This window comes from Rhinatrema bivittatum, chromosome 1, assembly GCF_901001135.1.
Source record: "Rhinatrema bivittatum chromosome 1, aRhiBiv1.1, whole genome shotgun sequence".
Taxonomy (NCBI): Eukaryota; Metazoa; Chordata; class Amphibia; order Gymnophiona; family Rhinatrematidae; genus Rhinatrema; species Rhinatrema bivittatum.
The window spans coordinates 459,298,838-459,318,699 of record NC_042615.1 but is presented as its reverse complement, the minus strand read 5'-3'; the positions used below and the strand labels follow the sequence as shown (position 1 = coordinate 459,318,699).

Sequence of the window (19,862 nt, the reverse complement as noted above, 5' to 3'; positions counted from 1 at the left end):
TGCGGAAACATTTTCCATTCAGAACTATGCCCTGTCCCCACCCCTGGGAAAGGTGGGGAAAATGGGCAATTTTTAAAAAGCCCTTTTACTCGGGTAAAACTGCCCTCAGAAAGAGCCCTTTTTTTTTTCATCCCTTCTGACATTTTTTGCCATTCCAAAATCCCCCAAAAGTCTGCTTTCATATACTCTGTCCCCATGAGAATGATGTCTCGGAGGTAAGGGACTAAGAATTCAGTATGGAAAGGGGATGGGGTGGTGGGGAGGGAGAAATTGGCAGGGGGGTGTTAGAGAGAGAGAGTTATTTGAAAGGGGAAACAGCGGGGGAAGAGAGAAGAAGCATAAGAAATAGATTTCTCATGGGATTTGGTGACAGTGTACAGAGCTTTGATATCTTACATCATAAAACCCACTGATACAATCTTTTCCCTATAATTCACAGTAACACACTCACACACATATGGTCACTTAAACTATTGCATCAACTTTAATATTGTTAACCACATATAGCGAGAGAGAGAGAGAGAGAGAGAGAGAGAACATGCAGGGAGACTGCAGATGGGCTAAGGTTCCCTTTTGTTTTCCAGGCATATTTTTCACTGGGAGGAGTGCTTTCCCAGGCCCTTTGGTTGAATGTTCATTAGCATTTTCACAATGGTTAGCTAATTATTCAAGTCATTATTCCTGGGTAATCACTGTGGGCCTGCCTCTCCCAGACACCCAGGTATACAAGAATACAGTACAGTGAGGCATCACCAGCAGTCTCCCAGGACTGGGTCAGTAATCCTGTGGATTACTTTAGATAAAAATATGCAGGCTTGTGTGTGCGTGCGGGTTAGGGCTTTTAAGGGAGATATTGTGTGAGTGAAATGTGTTTTTCCCTCCCTCTGGGAATCGCCGCTTCATCTAAAGCAAAGTCAAATCAGATGCTGGTATAATCTGTAAACAAAACTTACCACTTGTGGATCTGGGAAAGTTGTGCTGTCTGTTCTCAAGAGACAGGGGCTGGGGGCTGATATTTTTAAGATGGTTTGTATTAAATCTTGAAAAGTACAATGCAATAAAATAGAAAGCTGCAAAATTAGGAGCGTGTTATTTTCTCACCATGGCACCACACGCAAGTAAGAAATGTGCAGTAAAATAAAATGTTGAATACTGTTATTCTTATTGTCTTCCACAGTCATCTCAACCAGAACTTCACCCTCACCGTTGCCTTTCTCCGCACAAGCTATTCTTCCTCCTGCCCCGTCTAGCTACTTCTCCCACCCGACGATCAGATACCCTCCCCACTTGAATCCACAGGACTCGCTGAAGAATTATGTGCCGTCTTATGACCCTTCCAGCCCACAAACTAGCCAGGTAACAAACATCTGGCCGAATGCCCTGACGTAGACATGTCCAGTTTACCTGATGATAGAAGTTGTGCATTATGAAAATAAAAGGAAAAAAAAAAGACACGCTTGAAGGCGGGAGGCGGGAAGGAGGGAGAGGATTTACTATAATTTCTTTGCGCTTCATCTTTTTTTGCAGTCTGTCAAGGTCCTCCAGTTCCAAGAGGATAGTCTTAATCAAATTCCTTGTAGAAGTAGGCTGTGCATGAAATTTTTTTTTCTGCTTTCATTTCATGCTGTTTTGTGGACTTTTTCCCCAAGTTTCCTTTAGGATTTTTTTTAAATGTTTTTTTCCAAGTTTCCTTTCAGTGCACACTATTTGCCATTAATTTGCACTATTCAAAGTTAGTGCACACTTTTTCTATTTGTGATAGTGTGCATTAATGGCAAATAGTGCACACTAAGCGCAAATAGTGTGCACTAAAATGAAACTTGGAAAAAAGCAAAATTTCATCAAATGTGCCCTCATTTTGCTTTACAAACTAAATGTAACATCATCGTAGTGCTTTATTGAGGTTCCGACAAGGCTTGGTACAATAAGGCCCCAATTTACTTAGCTTCAGAAGAGGAAAGACAGTCTAAGTAGGAGAAGTTTAGAAGTGCTTTGACTGTACTTATATCATCTCATAAATGCATAAAATCAAGGGAAATAGGAGAATCTTAATGGTTTTGTTTTAATTGCCAATTGAATTATCTACAAACAATTTTTTTTACTAGTACTGTTTCTTTAAACCACTGTCACAGCTGGCCTTCTCTGACAACAGAGTGGCTAAGCTTCAAAGGGACTTTAGAACTGAAAAAGCAAAGCACAGTGGTTTTACAGGTCTAGGAAAATAAGCTATCTTATTTCTGAAGGTGTCGTGTCCAGTATAGGGCGTGTGAGAAAACTTGCATGCCGCTCTCCATTCTGCTTGGTGTCAGGGTTGGCAAATACTGCTCAACGTATCTCAACATCTTTCCACATATTGCAGCAAGTATAGAGAGCCAGAATATTTTACTCATAGCCTCATGTGAATCAGCGCATGGTTGTGTGCACATTTACTCCCAATGTAGCGAGGAGTTTGCCAACAAAAATTGTGCTCACAAACCTGACTAAAATGTGCATACATCTTAGCATTCTTCCATACAAATCCCAAACTAATCAAGAGATTAGCTTTTACTCCCCAATCCAGAGAGAGCCCAGGTTTAACTCATGTTTTCTTAATGCTGGAAATTTCATTACTGCTCAGAGGCAGAGTAGCATTTCTGGGGCTAGAGGTAGTCTACGTTATTGAACCTAGAGTTCATGGTGCCAGTGCTAGGGATTTATAAAACATAAAACATAAAATTTATAAAACATAAAACAGTGCATAAAACATGATTGATGCAAGTTTTGTGTGCACAACCTATGAGCTCAACTTTCAGGAGCACGATTTATATACCAAACTTCTGTTTTGTGTGTACAACTTTCAGGAGCATAAAAGTTGTGCTTTTAACTTATGTTTTGTGCTCCTAATTTAAGAGTATAACTTTTGTACCAAAGTCACATTGTGCTCCTAAAACATGTTTTATGTGCATTAACCATGATTTAAATACACAGAAGCTATACTTTGTGCCTATAAATCAGGATTTGAGCACATTAAACATCATTGTGTTGCACACATTTTTAGGGCTTATTTTTAACTCCCGATGCATTTGTGTACTATTAGCGTACTACATTGGGAGTTAAGTTTTTTGGGTTTTTTTAGTGAGTGCATCAAGAAAATGTGCACTGAAAACCAGAGCAGTTTTTTTCACTCCTGTTTTATTCCATCAGGCCCTTAGTTAATCTGCCTGGGATATGTGAGGAGGAGATGCATTCCTGCATTGGCATAAAAAGTATTATTTACAGAAGAGGTACTGTAGCTTTTACCCAAGTTGCAGTGCAGAAAATAAAAAGTATCCGTTCACATCTTGGTTTTATAGGGTGTGTCCTTGTGTACATAGTGATGAAGTACTGGCTTGAGGGAGGCTCAAAATGTGCTTAAATAAACACTGCAAAAAGCATTCTTACAGGTCAAAGAAAGAAGAATGAATGAATGTAAGCCATGCGCAGAACATTGCACAGGCAGGAAAGCACCCAAGTAACATATTCTTAGGGCAGAGAGCATTGCAAAATAAAATGCCACCGAAGGCTTGTTTCCGTGTATCTCGACTTCCATGCCTTGGTTTGGGTTAGAGGCGAGGTGATCGTTTGGAAGAGAGTGTTTGTAGCAGGCCTGTGCCTGCAGCCTTAACTTGTGATCCGGAGGAGGGGCTGTGGCCTGGGTTGGGATCTCTCCAGTGCTTGGAGTCTTTCCAGGGTCAGTGTAATATAATCTTTGGGGGCCTGCTCTGGTTTCTGGTTTGGCTGCCTTGCCTTAAAGCTTCTTGTCATCCTGCGTGTAGAACTTCTTTTTTTTTTTTTTCAGAGCATTGGGAGGGGAGGAGGCTGTCCCTTGCAAAGCATGTTCAAAATGACAGTGTCTTCAATTTTTATTTTTTTTATAGAACTACCTTTTTCCCTCTCTTGTCACTTATGTATTTTTATAATTATTGCCAGAAAGCTAGCATTGTCAGCAGAGAGGCACAAAGTGAGATCATCAGGTAGGGGAAAAGCTTTGCAGGGTTCAGCTTCAGGCACTGCAAGCATTGGTACTTAGGATTGAATCAAAGTTTTTCACTTGAATAATAGATAAAGCTCCCTTAGGGCTGTTCAGAAAGTCAGTTCTGGTTATGGGGGCTCTTCGCTGGCCAGCCTCCTGCCGCAACTGAACATTTTTTCACATTTTGAAAGTATACAGTGGGGGGCTATAAATCTGCAGCCCTGCTGTGGGAAAAGTGTAAATAGTGAGATTATTTTTTTATGCCCCTTAGTGGTGAGGCCGCTTAAACAAAACAGTGGAATTGGGTTATGTCAGGGAAGCACTGGACTGCAAATTAAAATCTGTTGCGCTGATTAACCAGCTCCTTGTCCCCAACAAGCATTTCCATGGGATTCAGCTGAGAAAGAGTACGTGTGGGGCATGATTTTAGTTTGTGCAAGAAAAACAATCCCCAAGTCCATGTTCAATAGGTTTTTCCAGATAAGTTCAAGACTTAGACAGACAAACCTGGAGTTATACACATGTTCCCCCAATAACCTCATTACCCAGATAAAAATGAGGCTTCCCAAGGACAGGGCTTAAACTTAGCTGAGTAGCCCGGGCTGGTTCTTCCATTAGAAAAGCTGGGTGGTCGTTTGGATGCCTACATTTTTTATTTTGTTTTGGCGGGAGGGTGTGCGGGTAGCAAAAAAGCTCCAGTTGCTGTCTACCCACTTTTAAGACATGGCACCACAAGAGAGAAAGTAAATGATGCTGGGTGGATAGGTGGGGGAATTATAGAGAGATGCTAGGTAGGGAGAATGAGAGTGGGGTGGGGAGAGAGAGGGTGAGGATTCTGGTCAGGTAGGTGATGGAGGGGAGGAAGCTGGGGACTGCAGAAAATGGACAAAGATATTTATGAGGAGCAGGGAGTAAAGGGGAGAAAGAGGAGGATGCTGGGGGGGGGGGGTGGAGAAGAAGAGAAGAGAGGTGCTGGACGGGGCCCTTGAGAAAAGGGATTCTGGGCACTGTGGACAGGTGGCAAAGGGAGGGGAATGCAGGAATTGGCAGAGGTGAGAAGTAGAAGAGTGGGGTACGAGAAGGCGATACTGTGCCAGAGTTGCCCCCAATGGGTAGATGTGGAAGGGGGAGGGCACAAGATTGAAGGGTTTCCTAGGGCACCTAATATTCTTTGCACCTGCCCTGTGGATAGCGTTGACCTGTATCGCTACCTTGATAAGTTCAAACCGGTAAGTCTGGTCACAGTCCAGAGAACATCTGAAGTTATCCAGGTACTTTAGACCTAACCAGCTATTTCCAAATGTAGCCAGTTAAGTAAAAAAACAAGAAAAAGCTGTCCAGGCTGAACTGGAAAGTGGTAAAAACTTAACACACTGCAAGCCACAAACCCAGTGTCGCTCCGACAGCAACATTGATCGCAACGCTGTTAGGGAAAAGAGGGATGCAGGCAGGAGCCCAGTAAGACTGCCACCGCCTGGGCTTGGCCTTGGGGACTTGTGTGGGAGTTTTGGGGGGCGGGGAATGGGTCAAGATGGTGGGGGTTATGAATTCCAGGTGGGGCAGGAGCCAGCTCTTTAAATCTGCTGTGTTCTGCATCATGTTTTAATTATTTGGAGGGGTGGGGGTATGGGACAGGGCTGGGCAATTGGGCTTGCATGGCAGTTTGGGTTTTGTTTTTACTTTACTGATTTTTTTTCTTTAATAAAACCGGTTAGGTTTAAAGTTATCCAAGTAAAGTTACCCGCATACGTTTAGGTGAATATATTCAGACCACTCTGTTTCCTACAGCAGATTTTTCAAGATTCTGCAAGAAGAGTTAGTAAATTCTGTGGCAGACTTTTCAAAACTCTGTGGCAACTGTGTGCACATTTGCATAATTTTACATACATTTGCTATTTAAATAATGTAATATTTTTTTACTTTATAAAAACAGTCATGTTCTGACATTTCTATGTCCATTTAATTTATTTGGTTGTTTATTAGCGAGAAAAGGGATCTTAGTGATTGGGGCTGGGGAGGAAGGAGGGGAAAGGTTCCGGCAACTGGGAGAGAGAAGATCTCAGAAGAGGGAAAAGGAATCTCAGAGGAGGGAAATGAAGAAGGAAACTTAGGTGCAGGGGGAGAGGGATAAGGGATGGAGGATGACAGGCCCAGAGGGAGGAGAGGATGGGGAATCAGATAGGATAAAGAAAGGGGAAGAGAGGAGAGGAGAGGAGAGAAGAAGGATCAGGAATGGGAGAGAGGAGGGAGGATTGGGGATGGGGAAATGGGAAGAAAGAGAGTATTTGGGATGAAGTGGAAGAGGAGGAATGAAGATCAGAATGGAGTAGAGGAGGAGGAAAGAGAGAATACTGGGTATGGGGTAAAGTGGATGATGGAGGGAGGTCCTGAGATCATGGGTAGGGGGTGGGGAGAGATCCAGAGAGATGAGAGGCAAGTGGTCCTCTCCTGCCCTGCTCCCTCTCACATCCCAACCTTGGTTCCTACCCTCTCTCTCTTTCCTCCCCCTTTCCTTTCTCTACCCCCCATTTCTTTTATTGTCCCCATCCCACCTGCCCATACACACACACACACACACATACCGATTCACATGCCCCATCTCCCTAGTCCCTTGCCACACAATCCCCATATCCTCTACTCACACACCTCCCCTAGGCCCGCCATCACACACACCCTATCTCCTAGCCCCTTTCCCCATAACTCCTCCATAACCTATTACAGCCCCATCCCATTTCACGCAGTCCTGCCCAATCACACTCTGATCTCCTCTTTCCCTTATCACCCCAGCCTCTCCCTCTTTTATACCCACTCCATCCCATTTTTCCCTTATGCCCCCAGTCTGTTTCTCACAATCATCTTCCCATCACCTCTTTCCCTTATCCCACCCTCCAACCTCCATCTTCTCTGCTAACTCCCAGCCACTTCCTTGCTGGCACGTTTCACTGCAGAATGAAAGAAGAGGATTGTTGCAGCACATCAGGCTGCGTCCTCCTCCTCCTCCAGCCTACCCAATTGCTGCTTTCAGCCGTGGGGCTGTAGTTGAAACCGGATGACAGGAGGATGAGCATGAAGCCTGGCCTGCTTCTGCTCGCCTTGCTTTCCTTCTTCTCCCACATGGAAGCATGGACAAACACATGCACGGGAATGGGGTCGGAGCAGGAAGTGGTTTGGCGACAGTGGGCTGACGGTGGTTTCCCTATCTGACCAGGCAGGTTCAGACCCCTGGTCTCCTGTGACTATCATGCAAGGAACTACAAATTCCTCGGGAAGTGGCATATTTTGTGGTTCTTCTGGCAGCTACTGAATCACAGGAGACCAGGGGCCCTGAATATATTCCTGATGAATATTCAACTAAAGGTAGCTTTACCTGGATAATTTTGAAAATCGCCAACCTACTGAATATGGACATCTCCATGAAAGCAAAGTCAAATTAGGACAACCATTAGTTAGTTGGTTAGTTGATATATTTGATACACCACCTTTAGAAAAGCCATCATTCAAAGACTTCAACATTAATTCAGTGTGGAAAATCTCGTAGAGGTCGACTGGATTATTTTTTTTTGAAAACTGATATATTAATTAAACTCTACTAAGGGAAAAGAAAATATACAAATACAATTTGCCTCTGGGTGTAATGCATTTCTTTAATTATTCCTTGGTTGTTTTATTTACGATTAGGTTTCTTTCTTGTTATGTTCTCCTGAGAGGACAGATTGAATGACCACTGATATTTCTTTAAACAGCTGAGATGAAAACACAGCTATGAGCAGGGATGGGTAAACTTTTGTGCTCAGTGTATTGGGGGGAGGGGCCCAGTTCAAGTGGAGGTGCCAGGGTAGGAGTATATGTGTAGTGGTGGTGGTAGGGAGTGGAGTTCCAGTCTGAGGAGCGTGGGGGGAGAGGTCCTCAGTTACAGCCTGAGGAGTGGAGGTCCGAGCGGTATGTGGCAGCGACATCACTTCCAAGTGGAAGTGATGAGCTCTCATCACTGCGGGCAGGCCCCGTCCACCACAAGCTAAGTGTGACGACTGGTATTTATGTACCTGTGAATGTTTTGCTTCTACTTGTTGTGAGGTGCTCTCATGGGAGTCTGACACAGTGGAACAAATTTGTCAGACATTTAGAGACCCTTCCCCCCCCCCCCTAATAATCTTACATGAGTTTCAGCCTGATTAGGAATTCATTCATTTTCATCTGAAACTAGCATCTGGGAACTTTTCGTGGGTAACCTTAAACAAGAAGAAAAGAAACATACAGAGAAATCCTTGTTCATGTCTGATGCTTCCAGACAAGTAGCAGCTAAACATATTTCCCTGTTTTCATATCATTGCATTTGGCTGATATGGCCTGGAAATGCTTTTTTTTTTCTCACCATCTGTGGCCCTTTCATTAAGGGAGTTTTTGCCACTTCAACCTTAACTTGAATCATTTCCAGGAGAGATAGAGAGAACTAGGTCTGAATTCAAGTCTTTCACTTCATTGTAGCATTTTCTCTTTAAAAGCCATATTATAGATGCACACCATACAGGGGAGAAAAGCCTTTTATATATGTGTAAGGAGCAGCTGACTAGAGGAGTTTGACCATTGGGAATTGTTCTGAAACATTAGCATTACTGTGATGTACATCAGATTTTCTTTTTTTTTAACCAGGATTATTTCAGACTAGAAGGTTACACTATAATGAATACTATATCAAATGAAATTAGCCTTCTCCAACCCTAAAACATCCTTTGGTTTGGATTTTCTAAGCGGGAGTCTGGGAGGAAATCACTTTGGTAGATACATGGTAACTTGCACACCAAAGGGCTCAATTAGCACAGGTATGATACTTTCAGCACCATTTGCGAAAGCTCGTAGCTACTGTCTATTCATACATCCATTAGGAGCATTCATAATTCTATTACCGTTCTTTTATCTTTTATTCACTCACCTTGTAATAAAACCTGTGCTATAATTTGAGTTACATTTTAGTGGGATGCAGAAAGCTAATGTCATGAAAATGAACCAGGAGTAAAAAAAAAAGTGTGCTAAAAGTGAAAAAAATGCACTTTTTTGACTCACAGTTCATTCATACTAAAAAAAAAAAAAAATTTTAAATGTTCCCCGACTTCCTAACAAGTGAAGCTCCCTTCCAAGTGGCCCACACAGAGTGGGCCAGGCCGACAAGTCCTTCTGAAAGAGGATTGGACCTTTCACTAACAGCTGACATTAAAGGGACCAGTCAGCAGACAATGAAGGCATGAATAAATGAATATTAGAAGGCTGTCCTTTCAGAATTCTGAAAGGAGATTCGTCCTTTCACTGACAGCTCTTCTCCGTCCAGGGTTCTGGGTGGGATTAGGAAGGGGGTTCCCAATGTGAGAATTCTGCAAGGCCCAATTTTTAAGTTTTTTAGATGAGATGGAGGGGACTGGGAGACTGAGGACTACGCGACCCGGACGTGGAACTGACTGACCTGACCCCCTACACTGCATGGCCCACCAGCTGATAACATTTTAAGGAGAAGGAGAGTTGGGCAAGCTGGGAGGGTAATCGAGAGGACTTGCTGGCCAACTTGCCCACTGCACCCTGGTCCATTCCAGTGGGGGTTCCCTCCTTTCTACCACAGGAAGCTTAACGCCTGCTTCTGATAAGGCGATAAATTTCCCATGGTAAAAGGCGACACACTAGACAGCCTCTCTCTTAGTATCCCTCCTTAGTTATTACCCTGTCATTTGCATGAACTATATTAACCTTGCTGGAAATTTTATAGCACGGGTTTTCCCAGCACTAAAACCCCTATTACATACGAGAGTTAGGTTAGCACCAAAAAACCCGCACTAAAACAGGAGTTAAACCCATGTAAGGTCAGCACGGCTTATTACATCAGCCCTCTCATGCTCAGACTCTTAGGAAGAGTGGAATATACTGAATCTGACCTCTAAGAACTCACTTTAGGACAGGGGTGGCCAGCTGCATTACTCCAGAGCAACGAACAGGTCTGGTTTTCAACATATCTGCAGTGAATATGCATGCGATACATTTGCATACAACGGAGGCAGTACATGAAAATCTATCTCATGCATATTCATTGTGGATGTCCTAAAAATCTGACCTGTTGCGAGGACTGGAGTTGACCATCCCAGTCCTAAAGTGAGTCCTTGGAGCTCAGATCCAGTATGCGCCTCTCTTCTTAAGAGTCTGAGCATGAGAGGTAATAAGCCATGCTGACCCTACATGGGTTTTAACTCCTGTTTTAGGGCAAGTTTTTTGGCGCTAACCTAACCCTTGTATGTAATAGGGATTTTAGTGCTGGAAAAACCCGTGCTATAAAATTTACACCTTATTTCTTGGGGCAATGTCTCCAGCTGCATTTGTTTTGTGCATACCTTGACAGACATGAACCTCATTTGTGAGCCAGGGTATGTTATTTCTTTTCAGACATGCAAAGTTACTCAGGTAATGTCGGTCCCCTATAGAAAAAGACATGGAAATCGCACCGAGCTGTGTAGGCCATGTCGTCAATATAATGTAAGGAGAAGTTAAAAGGTCTGCACACAGTTCTGTCTCCACGCTGCTTCATTTTCCTCTTCTCTGAAACATTTATTTGTCCCAATTCCATAGGAATCTATAGAAAACCACCCAGCACTTACACATACATGCAAAAAAAACAAAAACACTTATTGCAATCAGAAAACAAATCCCAATGCCTTAGCAAGCTGCAGGACATAAGGAACCACTGTACGAAAGGATGGTCCAGGGGGCATGGGTAAACAGTATGGTGAGATGCTTGTCCAAGTGCCACAGTGTTCTGTCACCATCATGGTACTGTCTCTTCAAAAGCCTCCAGAAACGAATCCAAAAGACAATTTAGAGCAACTTGTTTCTCAGACTTCTTTCTGATTCCATTCTAATGGAACTGGATGGAGTAAAAGGAAATAGTGTGATATAAGCAGGTGTTCAATATTGTCCATAGGAGCAAAAGAAAATACTTGTTTTAGTTACAGGCCTGATTTTCAAAAGCATTTACAAGCTTAAAACTGGGTTTTACACATGTAAATGCACTTTAAACATGTGAGTTTTTGAAAAGTGCTACAATATATGCCATTGAATTGTCCATAGGTTTTACCCGTATTAAATGCCAGTCTAACCCCCTTTTTTCCCCCCTGTTCAGCCTCCCCTTGCAGCCTCTGCTCCAGCTTTGAATAACAAATAATTGTATTTACTGTATTTATATCGGCTCCTTTGCAGCCTCAAAATTTATGGTTTGAGCTCTATATGTGATAAACTATCAGGAAGTTCAAGTGGTTCATTTATTTCCAGTTAAAATATTATGCAGTACCTGATGAACCTTAGACAATACGATAGCCATAACTATGATTCATAATTTCTGTTCTCTCTCTTTCACTGTTAACCTCTGTTATTTGCTCTGAAAGGGTAATAAGTTGTGATACCAACACAGTTTGCCTTCATTCCAAATTGAAAAGCAGAATCCTTTGTACAGACAAGTATTGGATCAAGTGAGTAAGATACTGGAGTGAAATCCCTAGACTACTGGCATTCTTTTTATTCTTCACCTCACACTCAATACCTCGATAACTTTTTGAAACAAGATGCAAAACAGAACGTTGTATCTACACTGTAAAACCTATACTCTGTGGTTTAGGAAGACACCTTCATTTGCCAGGACAATATGGGGTTTCAAGGAGACTTGGAGAAAATGTTCTAACTAGATGAAGCTTTGAATTAATTCTGTCAACTGGTTATCAACTTAAAAAAAGAGAGGAGAAATATGGAAGCTAAAAGGCCAAAATGGCAATACATCAATGATGCAGTGGACTTGAATGGACCAAATAGAGAACTGGACACTGGTGTCAAACAAATGTGAGGCCAATATCGAACAGTACTAACTTTAAAAACCCAGTGAAGGTACAAAAGAGAGAAGATAATCCATCAGAAGGATAAAAAAAGGAAGAAAGCCAAATTAAAAAAAACACATTTACTAAGTTGATTTAGGTGTTTATCATGTGGTTAATGCTTTAGAGTAGCAATAATGAATGGTGATAAGCTGCCAGTAATTTCATGCAAATAAAATAAATGTGGCTTGCCTGAAAAATCACAAGCTGCATTCATTTCAGGACAGTTATATACAACTCTGGAGTTGTATAGAACTGCTAATGGTAATGCTTGTCACAATGCTTCCCGGCAGAGAATTAAAGGGTACAAGCAGCCAGTTTGAAATCCCCCCTGAGGGTCATTTGAGACTCCCTGCTCACCCCCCACTGCCCTTTGAAGTAGCCCTAGCGGAAGAAATAAAAAGAACCATAGGACTCAAGGTGCAGGTTCTTCCCAAACCCCACCCCTTTTTCAGAAGTTCCCCTTAGGCCTCCGGAACTTCCTAGGCCTCTGACCCCATTTCACCCTAGCCCTCCCCCAGCCCTCACGTGGGCTGTACCTTTTAATCCATGGTGGCTTTGTGGGACCCAGAACACTATCTAAGCTCCAGATTCTGTGCCATCACTGAAAAAATATATCTGGACAGTTTTCTACATGTGCCCATATCATGTAGTGGGGGGGAGGGGGGGTCTCACAGGTCCCCTGAGATATTTTTCACACTTTAAGGGGAGGAGATGTACTTCAGATTGCTGGGTCCTTTAACAAGGTGGTGGCCCTGGGCTGTGAGGCCACCATCGTATGGAATTTTGAGGGGGCTATTAAGATATTTTTCCCCATGGTATTTTACCACTGGGGAAAATACTGCAGGGTTTACTAAGCTGCAGTAGTTGGTAAATTACCGATGAAAATACCATGGCTTAGTAAATGGCCCCCAAAATTTGAAAAACCAGGAGATTCCATAGACTACTGACTGTCATCAAAAGAAGAAAACAAAGACAAATGAGAAGGAAGTGAAAAACAGAAATGTATGACAAGATGAGGACAGATGAAGAGCCAGAGGCAGAACGACAGACAGAAGGGAATTTCCTTCCCATGGAACATAACAAGGAATGAATAAGTCAGTCCCACCACATCAGTGATTAATTGTTTTTGTCATCTAGGGAGTGACTCACTGGAAAAGATTTGATGTTTGTTCTGTAAAACATATTTCACCTGGAATCTAAATGTTGAAGGTAATTAGCTTTCCTTAATCTTTACTTCTTACTGATCTCTGCAGTTCTCTGTCACTGTTTCTGTTTCTAGCACCTCCATCTGGAGACTTCTCCCACACTTTCTTTGGAGAAACATTTCATTCTTGGCTTTTGAACCTACCAGCCTTTTGGCCTCATATTGTTCTAGACCCCCTTCCATTGAAAAATGCTTGCCTTTCTGCATTATTTATATCTTTGATGAATTTGAATGTCTCTATCATATCCCCCATTTCATTTCTTTCCTCAGTAGATAGGATCTTTGTTTTAAGTTTCTATTTTATTTCCCCTATTCATTTATCAGTGTTCATTACAACAAAAACAAAAGCGCTAATTACCCAGAAACATAAGTCCTTTTTTTCCCATTGATGTCTTCCATTTGTGTTCTTCTTCTATTTTCCAAGGGAAAATAAAATATAAGTTGAAAACAAAGGCCCTCTTTCTCTATCCTTAGGTTTCAACTCCTAGGTTGTAGTGCAGACCGTGTATTATTTGGTCGCTCTCCTCTGGCTGCATTATGTACTCTCCTTTCAGAGATACAGCGTCCAGAGCTGAGCATTCATCTAAAGAAGGGATTTGGCAGCCGTGAGATTATCAGATGGGATCAGCCCAGACCCTTCTCCTGTGTGCTGCACCTCATTCTCTTATCACGTTCTGCCCTCTTGGTTTTCTGTACCCCAAATACATGAGTCTGCACTTTTGCACTAAAACTTAGGAGGCCAGTGTACTAAAGTGTGCTCGTATCCGCCATTTACACTCCTAAATGTCGTGTTTACTGCATGCACTACTGGACGATGTTAATGAGACGGAAAGAAGATGGAATTTCTGCAGCTGGATGGTATTGCCTCCTCAAGAATTTTGTGTCAGTGCATCTGAAAAGCAGTTTTAATGTGCACTTTTCTGCCCCACTAGTAAGTAATGGGCTGTTTTTGCATAGTTTTGTATCTTATTGTCTCAGCATATTTTTGATTTGCATTTAGTTTATGAACTGCACTGTGTACTGTGAATTTTCTGAAATCTATGTAAACTGTTATAATCCACTTTGAGCAATCCATAAGGAATGTAAAAGCCGGATACTAAATGGAAAAAGCAACAGAAATAATTAGTTTACATGACTAAGCAAAGTTAATGCACATAAACAAGCTTTCTCCAATCAACAATGCTAGTAACGTCTGTTAACTGCTTGCTTTATCATTTAATGCAAATTAACGCTTATAATAGTATTAACGTTCTTTAGTACGTTGGTCCCCTTAGTTGCCAAAATTTGATCATTGTGCTTTATAAAATGTGCAGGTCTGAGGCAGTTTGCTGAATGGCTGAGATAATTTTCTGGCCCTATGCGTAAATCTTTGACATCATAATTCAGAACTTGCTAGTCCTTCAGATTTAAACTTATGTATGAAAAAAATCCTATTTGTCAAGCAGCCGTCAATTTATTTGCTCAATTTGTAGGCCCTGTTCCACCAGCTAGGGGCTCATGGGGGAGTGCTGGGGACTACAAGTCTGACCTATACTCTGGGATTCTTTTCCCAATAGCATGGAAAAGTAAAAGACTTTCAAGGCCCTTAGGCTTCTTTAGAGGTATTCTGTTTCTTCTAATAAAAAAAAGCGCGCACACACACTACACAAGTCAGCTGTTCAAAAAAAATAAATACATTTTTTACTGAATCCTCGATTGCAATGAAAATCACAGAAGATCCACTTTAGAGAAATGCATATCAATACAGAAATAAATTGCTAGAAGAAAATCATAAATACAGTCATTGGAAAATCTGCAGTCCCTTGGAATCTCTACTCTTTACAAGGGACCCACACACTCCCTGGGCACTTTCCGAGTGGTACCTGCAAACTGGATGCAGACTTCTTCTCAATAGGAAATTGGAGCCTCCTCCTGATACCCTTCAGATGGGTATGTGCTGATGTTTTCTTTAGGCAACAACTCTGCAGGGCCTTCTCCCTGCAAAGCAGTCCTCATTCTCCAAAACACTGAAGAATTATCTCTCAGATAGATGAGGAGGAAGAGACTAACTCCCTTTTTCTTTGAGACCTCTGGTTCCTCGGAATATCTCAGGAGTTGACTCTTCAGTCCCAAACCAAATCTCCCCTATCCTGGGGATCTGGGAATACCACCCTTGGGTCCACCAGACACATTTCTGTGGATAGGAGACAGGAAAGAAGGAACTCTGAGCCAAGTGAATTCATGAGTTTTGTTAAAACACTCACTTCAGAAAGACATCTCCTATTGGGGAGTGCCAGACACACTACTCAACACCTCTTCTCTCTGACCTCATCTACCGGTGTCTGTAGAGACACTGAAGTCAATAGTAAGGGTCACATTACAAATTTTTCATGAGAGAATTCTCAGCAAACATGTTAGAAAGCCATCTTCTTTACAGAAAAAAAGAACAGCTCTTTCTTTTAAGTTTTCCACATTTTTTTTTTATTTATTCCCACAGATTTTCATCATTTTGGCACATTTGGGGCATCTGAGTGACTGCTAGATCCTCCTGGGTCAAAATTAAATGTATGTTTTGGAGTGTTTTCTACTAAACCAAGCTGTCTTTAAATTCTGGCATCTTGGTAACTGTGTTTGCCCACAAACAATTCATCTATTTGAAAAGCTGAGATCTGTAGCTTTCAGATGATGGAAGACATATGCTGTGTGTGACAAACAAGAATAGAGAGTTTGTTAAAAGATGGTGATAACATCAGGAATCATAGGTACTGTAACATACAGCAAAGACTACCTTTGCTTTTTTTCCCCCGTCAATGTGCAGCTGCCAGAGATACCGTTTCCACTTGTTTCTCATGAGGAGAGTTTGTAAATCTAATTTTCTGTTTCAGATACATGGGTTAAAGTCTGATTGCAAATATTTTTATTACAACTAATGAATTTTTTTCTTTTGCTTTATTCAACTTGTTTTTAACACATTCAGGCTGATGTAATATCGGGCACTCTGTTATGCTTGCCAGCTACGGAGCCCGGCAACTGGCTTCTCTCACCTCTTGCTGCCCTGCAGTGGCGGCAGCGGGCCCGGGCTCCCTGCAATGTCAGGGAGCCGCTGGCAATGCGAGCCGCCCCGACCCGGGGCTTTGGGAGTCTCCTCCCCTCTCTTCCGCGGCCAGGACGCCACTGACTGCCTCCTTTCTGCGAGCTCCTCCTAGGCGCTCATGCGCCTCCTCCCGGTTCTTAAAGGGCTGGCAGCGGGAAATTGCTGCCGGCCCTCCTTGATGATATCACTCCTCCAGCCTTATATAAAGCTGCATCCAGCTCCCAGCAGATGCCTTGGTAAACAGGTCTCCTTGCTTCCTGAGTTTGCTGTCAGTTCCTGAGTTCCTTCCTCACTCCTGCTCTCTTCGCCTCTTTTACTTGGCTTTGACTTCAGACTAGACACTGACTATGAGCTACGCCGCCTGCCACGACCTTTCGCCTGGACACTGACTATGAGCTACACTGCCTGCCACTGTCTACGAGCTATGCTGCCTGCCACTGGACTATGAGCTACGCTGCCTGGACACTGGACTATGAGCTACACTGCCTGGACACTGACTACGAGCTATGCTGCCTGCCACTGGACTATGAGCTACGCCGCTTTCCACGACTTTCCGCCTGGACACTGACTACGAGCTATGCTGCCTGCCATGACCTTTCGCCTGGACACTGGACTATGAGCTATGCCGCCTGCTACGACTTTCCACCTGGACACTGACTATGAGCTACGCCACCTACCACGACCTTTCGCCTGGACACTGGACTATGAGTTATGCCACTTGCCACGACCTTCTGCCTGGACTCTGACTTTGAGCTACACCGCCTGCTACGAGCTCTAGCTTGGACACCAACTTCATTCTGCGCAACCTTCTGACTTCCATCCTTGCAGAGGCCACATGTAAGTCCAGCTGGCCCCGGTACCCGAGGGTTCAACCTGAGGGGAACGCAAGCTGGTAGTGGTGAAGCCCAGCAGGAGTCTCTGCTATTCTCCAGCCTCGTCAGCTAACAGAGGGGACCTGTGGGGGCTCTCCCTACAGGTGGTAATAACTCCTCCTTGACCCAGGGATCCACCTCCAGAACACACTCAGGTCAGCATGCTGCTTAACGCGTGGTTGGACGTGTGTTTTGGATGTGCTAAAAAAACCCTTGATGCAATACCGGGATTAGTGCATCCAAAACTCATGTCCAATTGAGTGCATAGCTAATAGTGCTCATCACATACAAATTCCATGTAGATGAGGCTATTAGCTATTACCCTGCAATGCAAAAAATTGCCATGTGGTCATGTAGCGCCTTCTGTTGGGGTCTCTGTAGTACCTCACTCTGGACTTTCCACCACGCTTCTCACTTGGCACTTCATGTCCTCTCTTGCTGGATCTCTCATGCCCTTCCTCACTGGGCTTCTCATGGGAGTTGGCTTTCGGCTCCTGACAGTGTTCAGTCTTCCTTGGGACCTCCTGTAACGCTTCCTTCTGGCTTATCGGTGCTGCAGCCCACTGGCCACTCCATACTGCTTTCTTCTGGGCAGTCTGTGTTGCCCTCCCTAGGGCTCTCTGTGACCCCTTTCTCAGGATTCTTCACTGCCCCCTTCTCTAGGCTTCTCACAGGAGGTGTTTGGGTACCCTACAGGGTTTTCTTCCAGATCACCTGTAGCCCCATCCACTAGCTTCTCAGTGCTGACCCCTTCTGGGCTCACCACAGCCTCTCCTCCTAGGGCACATTGCCAGAGCTCACTGAGCACCTAGTCAATCTCTGCTGCAATCACCTTTATCTCTGCCACCATCTGCATCCATCCATCTCTCTGCCTGGCCAGAGCACCTGGGAGTGGGCTTTCTGGCTTCCCAGACTTGGCTTGTCTCTCAAGTACCTGTGCCTCTAGCCTCAGGTTTTCTCTTTCCTCCAGCTCTGGAGAGCTGGGAACTCCTATCAGCCAGACGTACATGGCTACACTTCTTGACTGCAGAGTAGCTTGCTTGCTGGAAGAGGGCCCCTCCCTGTTTCCATTCACCACACTCCCAGCCCATTCTGGCAGCTTTTCCAGGGCCATACCCTGTTCAGCACAGCCTTACTGCATCAGTGTCACTTCCTCTTTTCTTTTTCAGGGCAAAAAAAGGTTTTAAAAAAGCCTGCATAACCAGTATTAAATAAATCACTTTTAATCCCTATCTACTTCCAGCCGAGCTTCTCATATTAGCCAGTACAAACCTACCACTTTCTGGCTATCACTGCAAGCAAGCCCACTCAGTTTCCTCTCTACCTGAAACTTTTAAACTTTTTTTTTTTTTACTCCAGCATAGCTTCTGAGTCACACCCTTTCACAAACCACTGTGCTCTGTGCACCCCTGTGCTCTGTACTTTGTTTTAGAGCCACAAACCCCCTGTGTTCTGTACTTCATTTAGAACCACAGGTCCTCTTCACGTTTCTCTGTACTCCAAACAGACACTCTGCTTTCTCTTCTGCAAACATTTGGCCTCCAAACTGCTTCTGGCAGGCAATACATACACCAAACTTTGTTTGGAGGCTGGGTTTTCCTCTGTACTAGGTTTAAAGAAAAGAAAATCCCATGCATGACACCATATGTCAGAATGAGTGATGATTCCCACAGGTCTGGAACCATAAACTAGTCTGATTTCAGCCTTTCTTAAAACATTAGATCTTTATTCACAGCTTCAATTATATACAAAAAAGTAGACTGTTTTTACCTTAGACAGTGTACTCTCTCTCTACTCATAGCTTCTTGCAGCTTCACACAGTACTCACAGCTTCATTACAGCTCAGTGTTTGATAGCAATATTCTATAGCAGCTTCCTTCCTCCTGGAGACCTGGACCTGGTCTGCTGATCCTAGCTAGGCTCAGACCTTTATTCCCCAGTCTCTGGTCATGCTTTCTGAGTTCCACCTGCCCTACAAGATCCCACCCACAGAGCATATTCTCCTTAGGGAATTTAAGGTGGATCAGACATCTAGCCTGGTCCTGTACAGGTAAATAGGGAAACACTAGGGGCACTATCTCTCTGAGTGTCTCTTGCTCCACTAATCTCTGCAGCATTATATAAGAGGAATTCCAGTGGGTACCAGCATCTTGAATCAGATGCTTATGAGGCATTATAAATTCTTCCAGCTTCTCATGGAGAAACTGCCCACTCGTTATGCTTTGATGAAAATGCTCAGCTATATTCTTGTACCTCTGTATCAGGTCCTTCAGGACTGGAATCCTGTGTGTTCCTTGGGCCAGGTGCAGCAAGTGTGCAAAGTAACAGATTCTCCTACAGCTCCCAATCGTTCATTGCCCTTACCAAATTTGCATCGTTGTCTGTCACAAGAAACCTACATGAAGATGCCTGCCTCTAAGGTCAATCCTCCAGCATCTTTCTAATGGGGGATAAGATATTACACGAGGTATGAGGGCTATCCATCACTTGAGTGTGCAGCACAGCCCACTTGCACCCTGATGCTCAGTCCCCACTAGAGCTGCTGCCTTCCCTTGCCTTAGCAACCACCAGTGTGCCATCAGGGAGACTTAGCATGCGTAGTGTTCACACTGGTCCAGATGTCGCTGGTCAAATGCATGCTGTTACTCTCTACTTTAGCCTGCTGCACCTGCATGCAACTATAGCACTGATTGTACAGGGTGGGGATAACCTGCCTACTAAATATACTCCTAGATAGCAATTTTTAGTTGGGGGCTCACATGCATAGCAGAGGTTTAAATCCCAGATTCTCCACTATTTGCCAGGCTTAATCATCCAGGGCAAT

The 19,862-nt window shown here is 43.6% G+C and overlaps 1 protein-coding gene across 5 annotated transcripts in view; it reads left to right on the top strand.

Moving 5' to 3' along the window:
* NFIB (nuclear factor I B) overlaps positions 1–19,862 on the top strand; it is a 537,156-nt gene that overhangs the window by 421,182 nt on the left and 96,112 nt on the right. For all 5 annotated transcript variants that reach the window (XM_029605636.1, XM_029605626.1, XM_029605642.1 and 2 more), the window contains exon 8: positions 1,178–1,356. In XM_029605636.1, the coding sequence (XP_029461496.1) occupies positions 1,178–1,356 (179 nt within the window). The remainder of the gene's footprint in view (positions 1–1,177; positions 1,357–19,862) is intronic.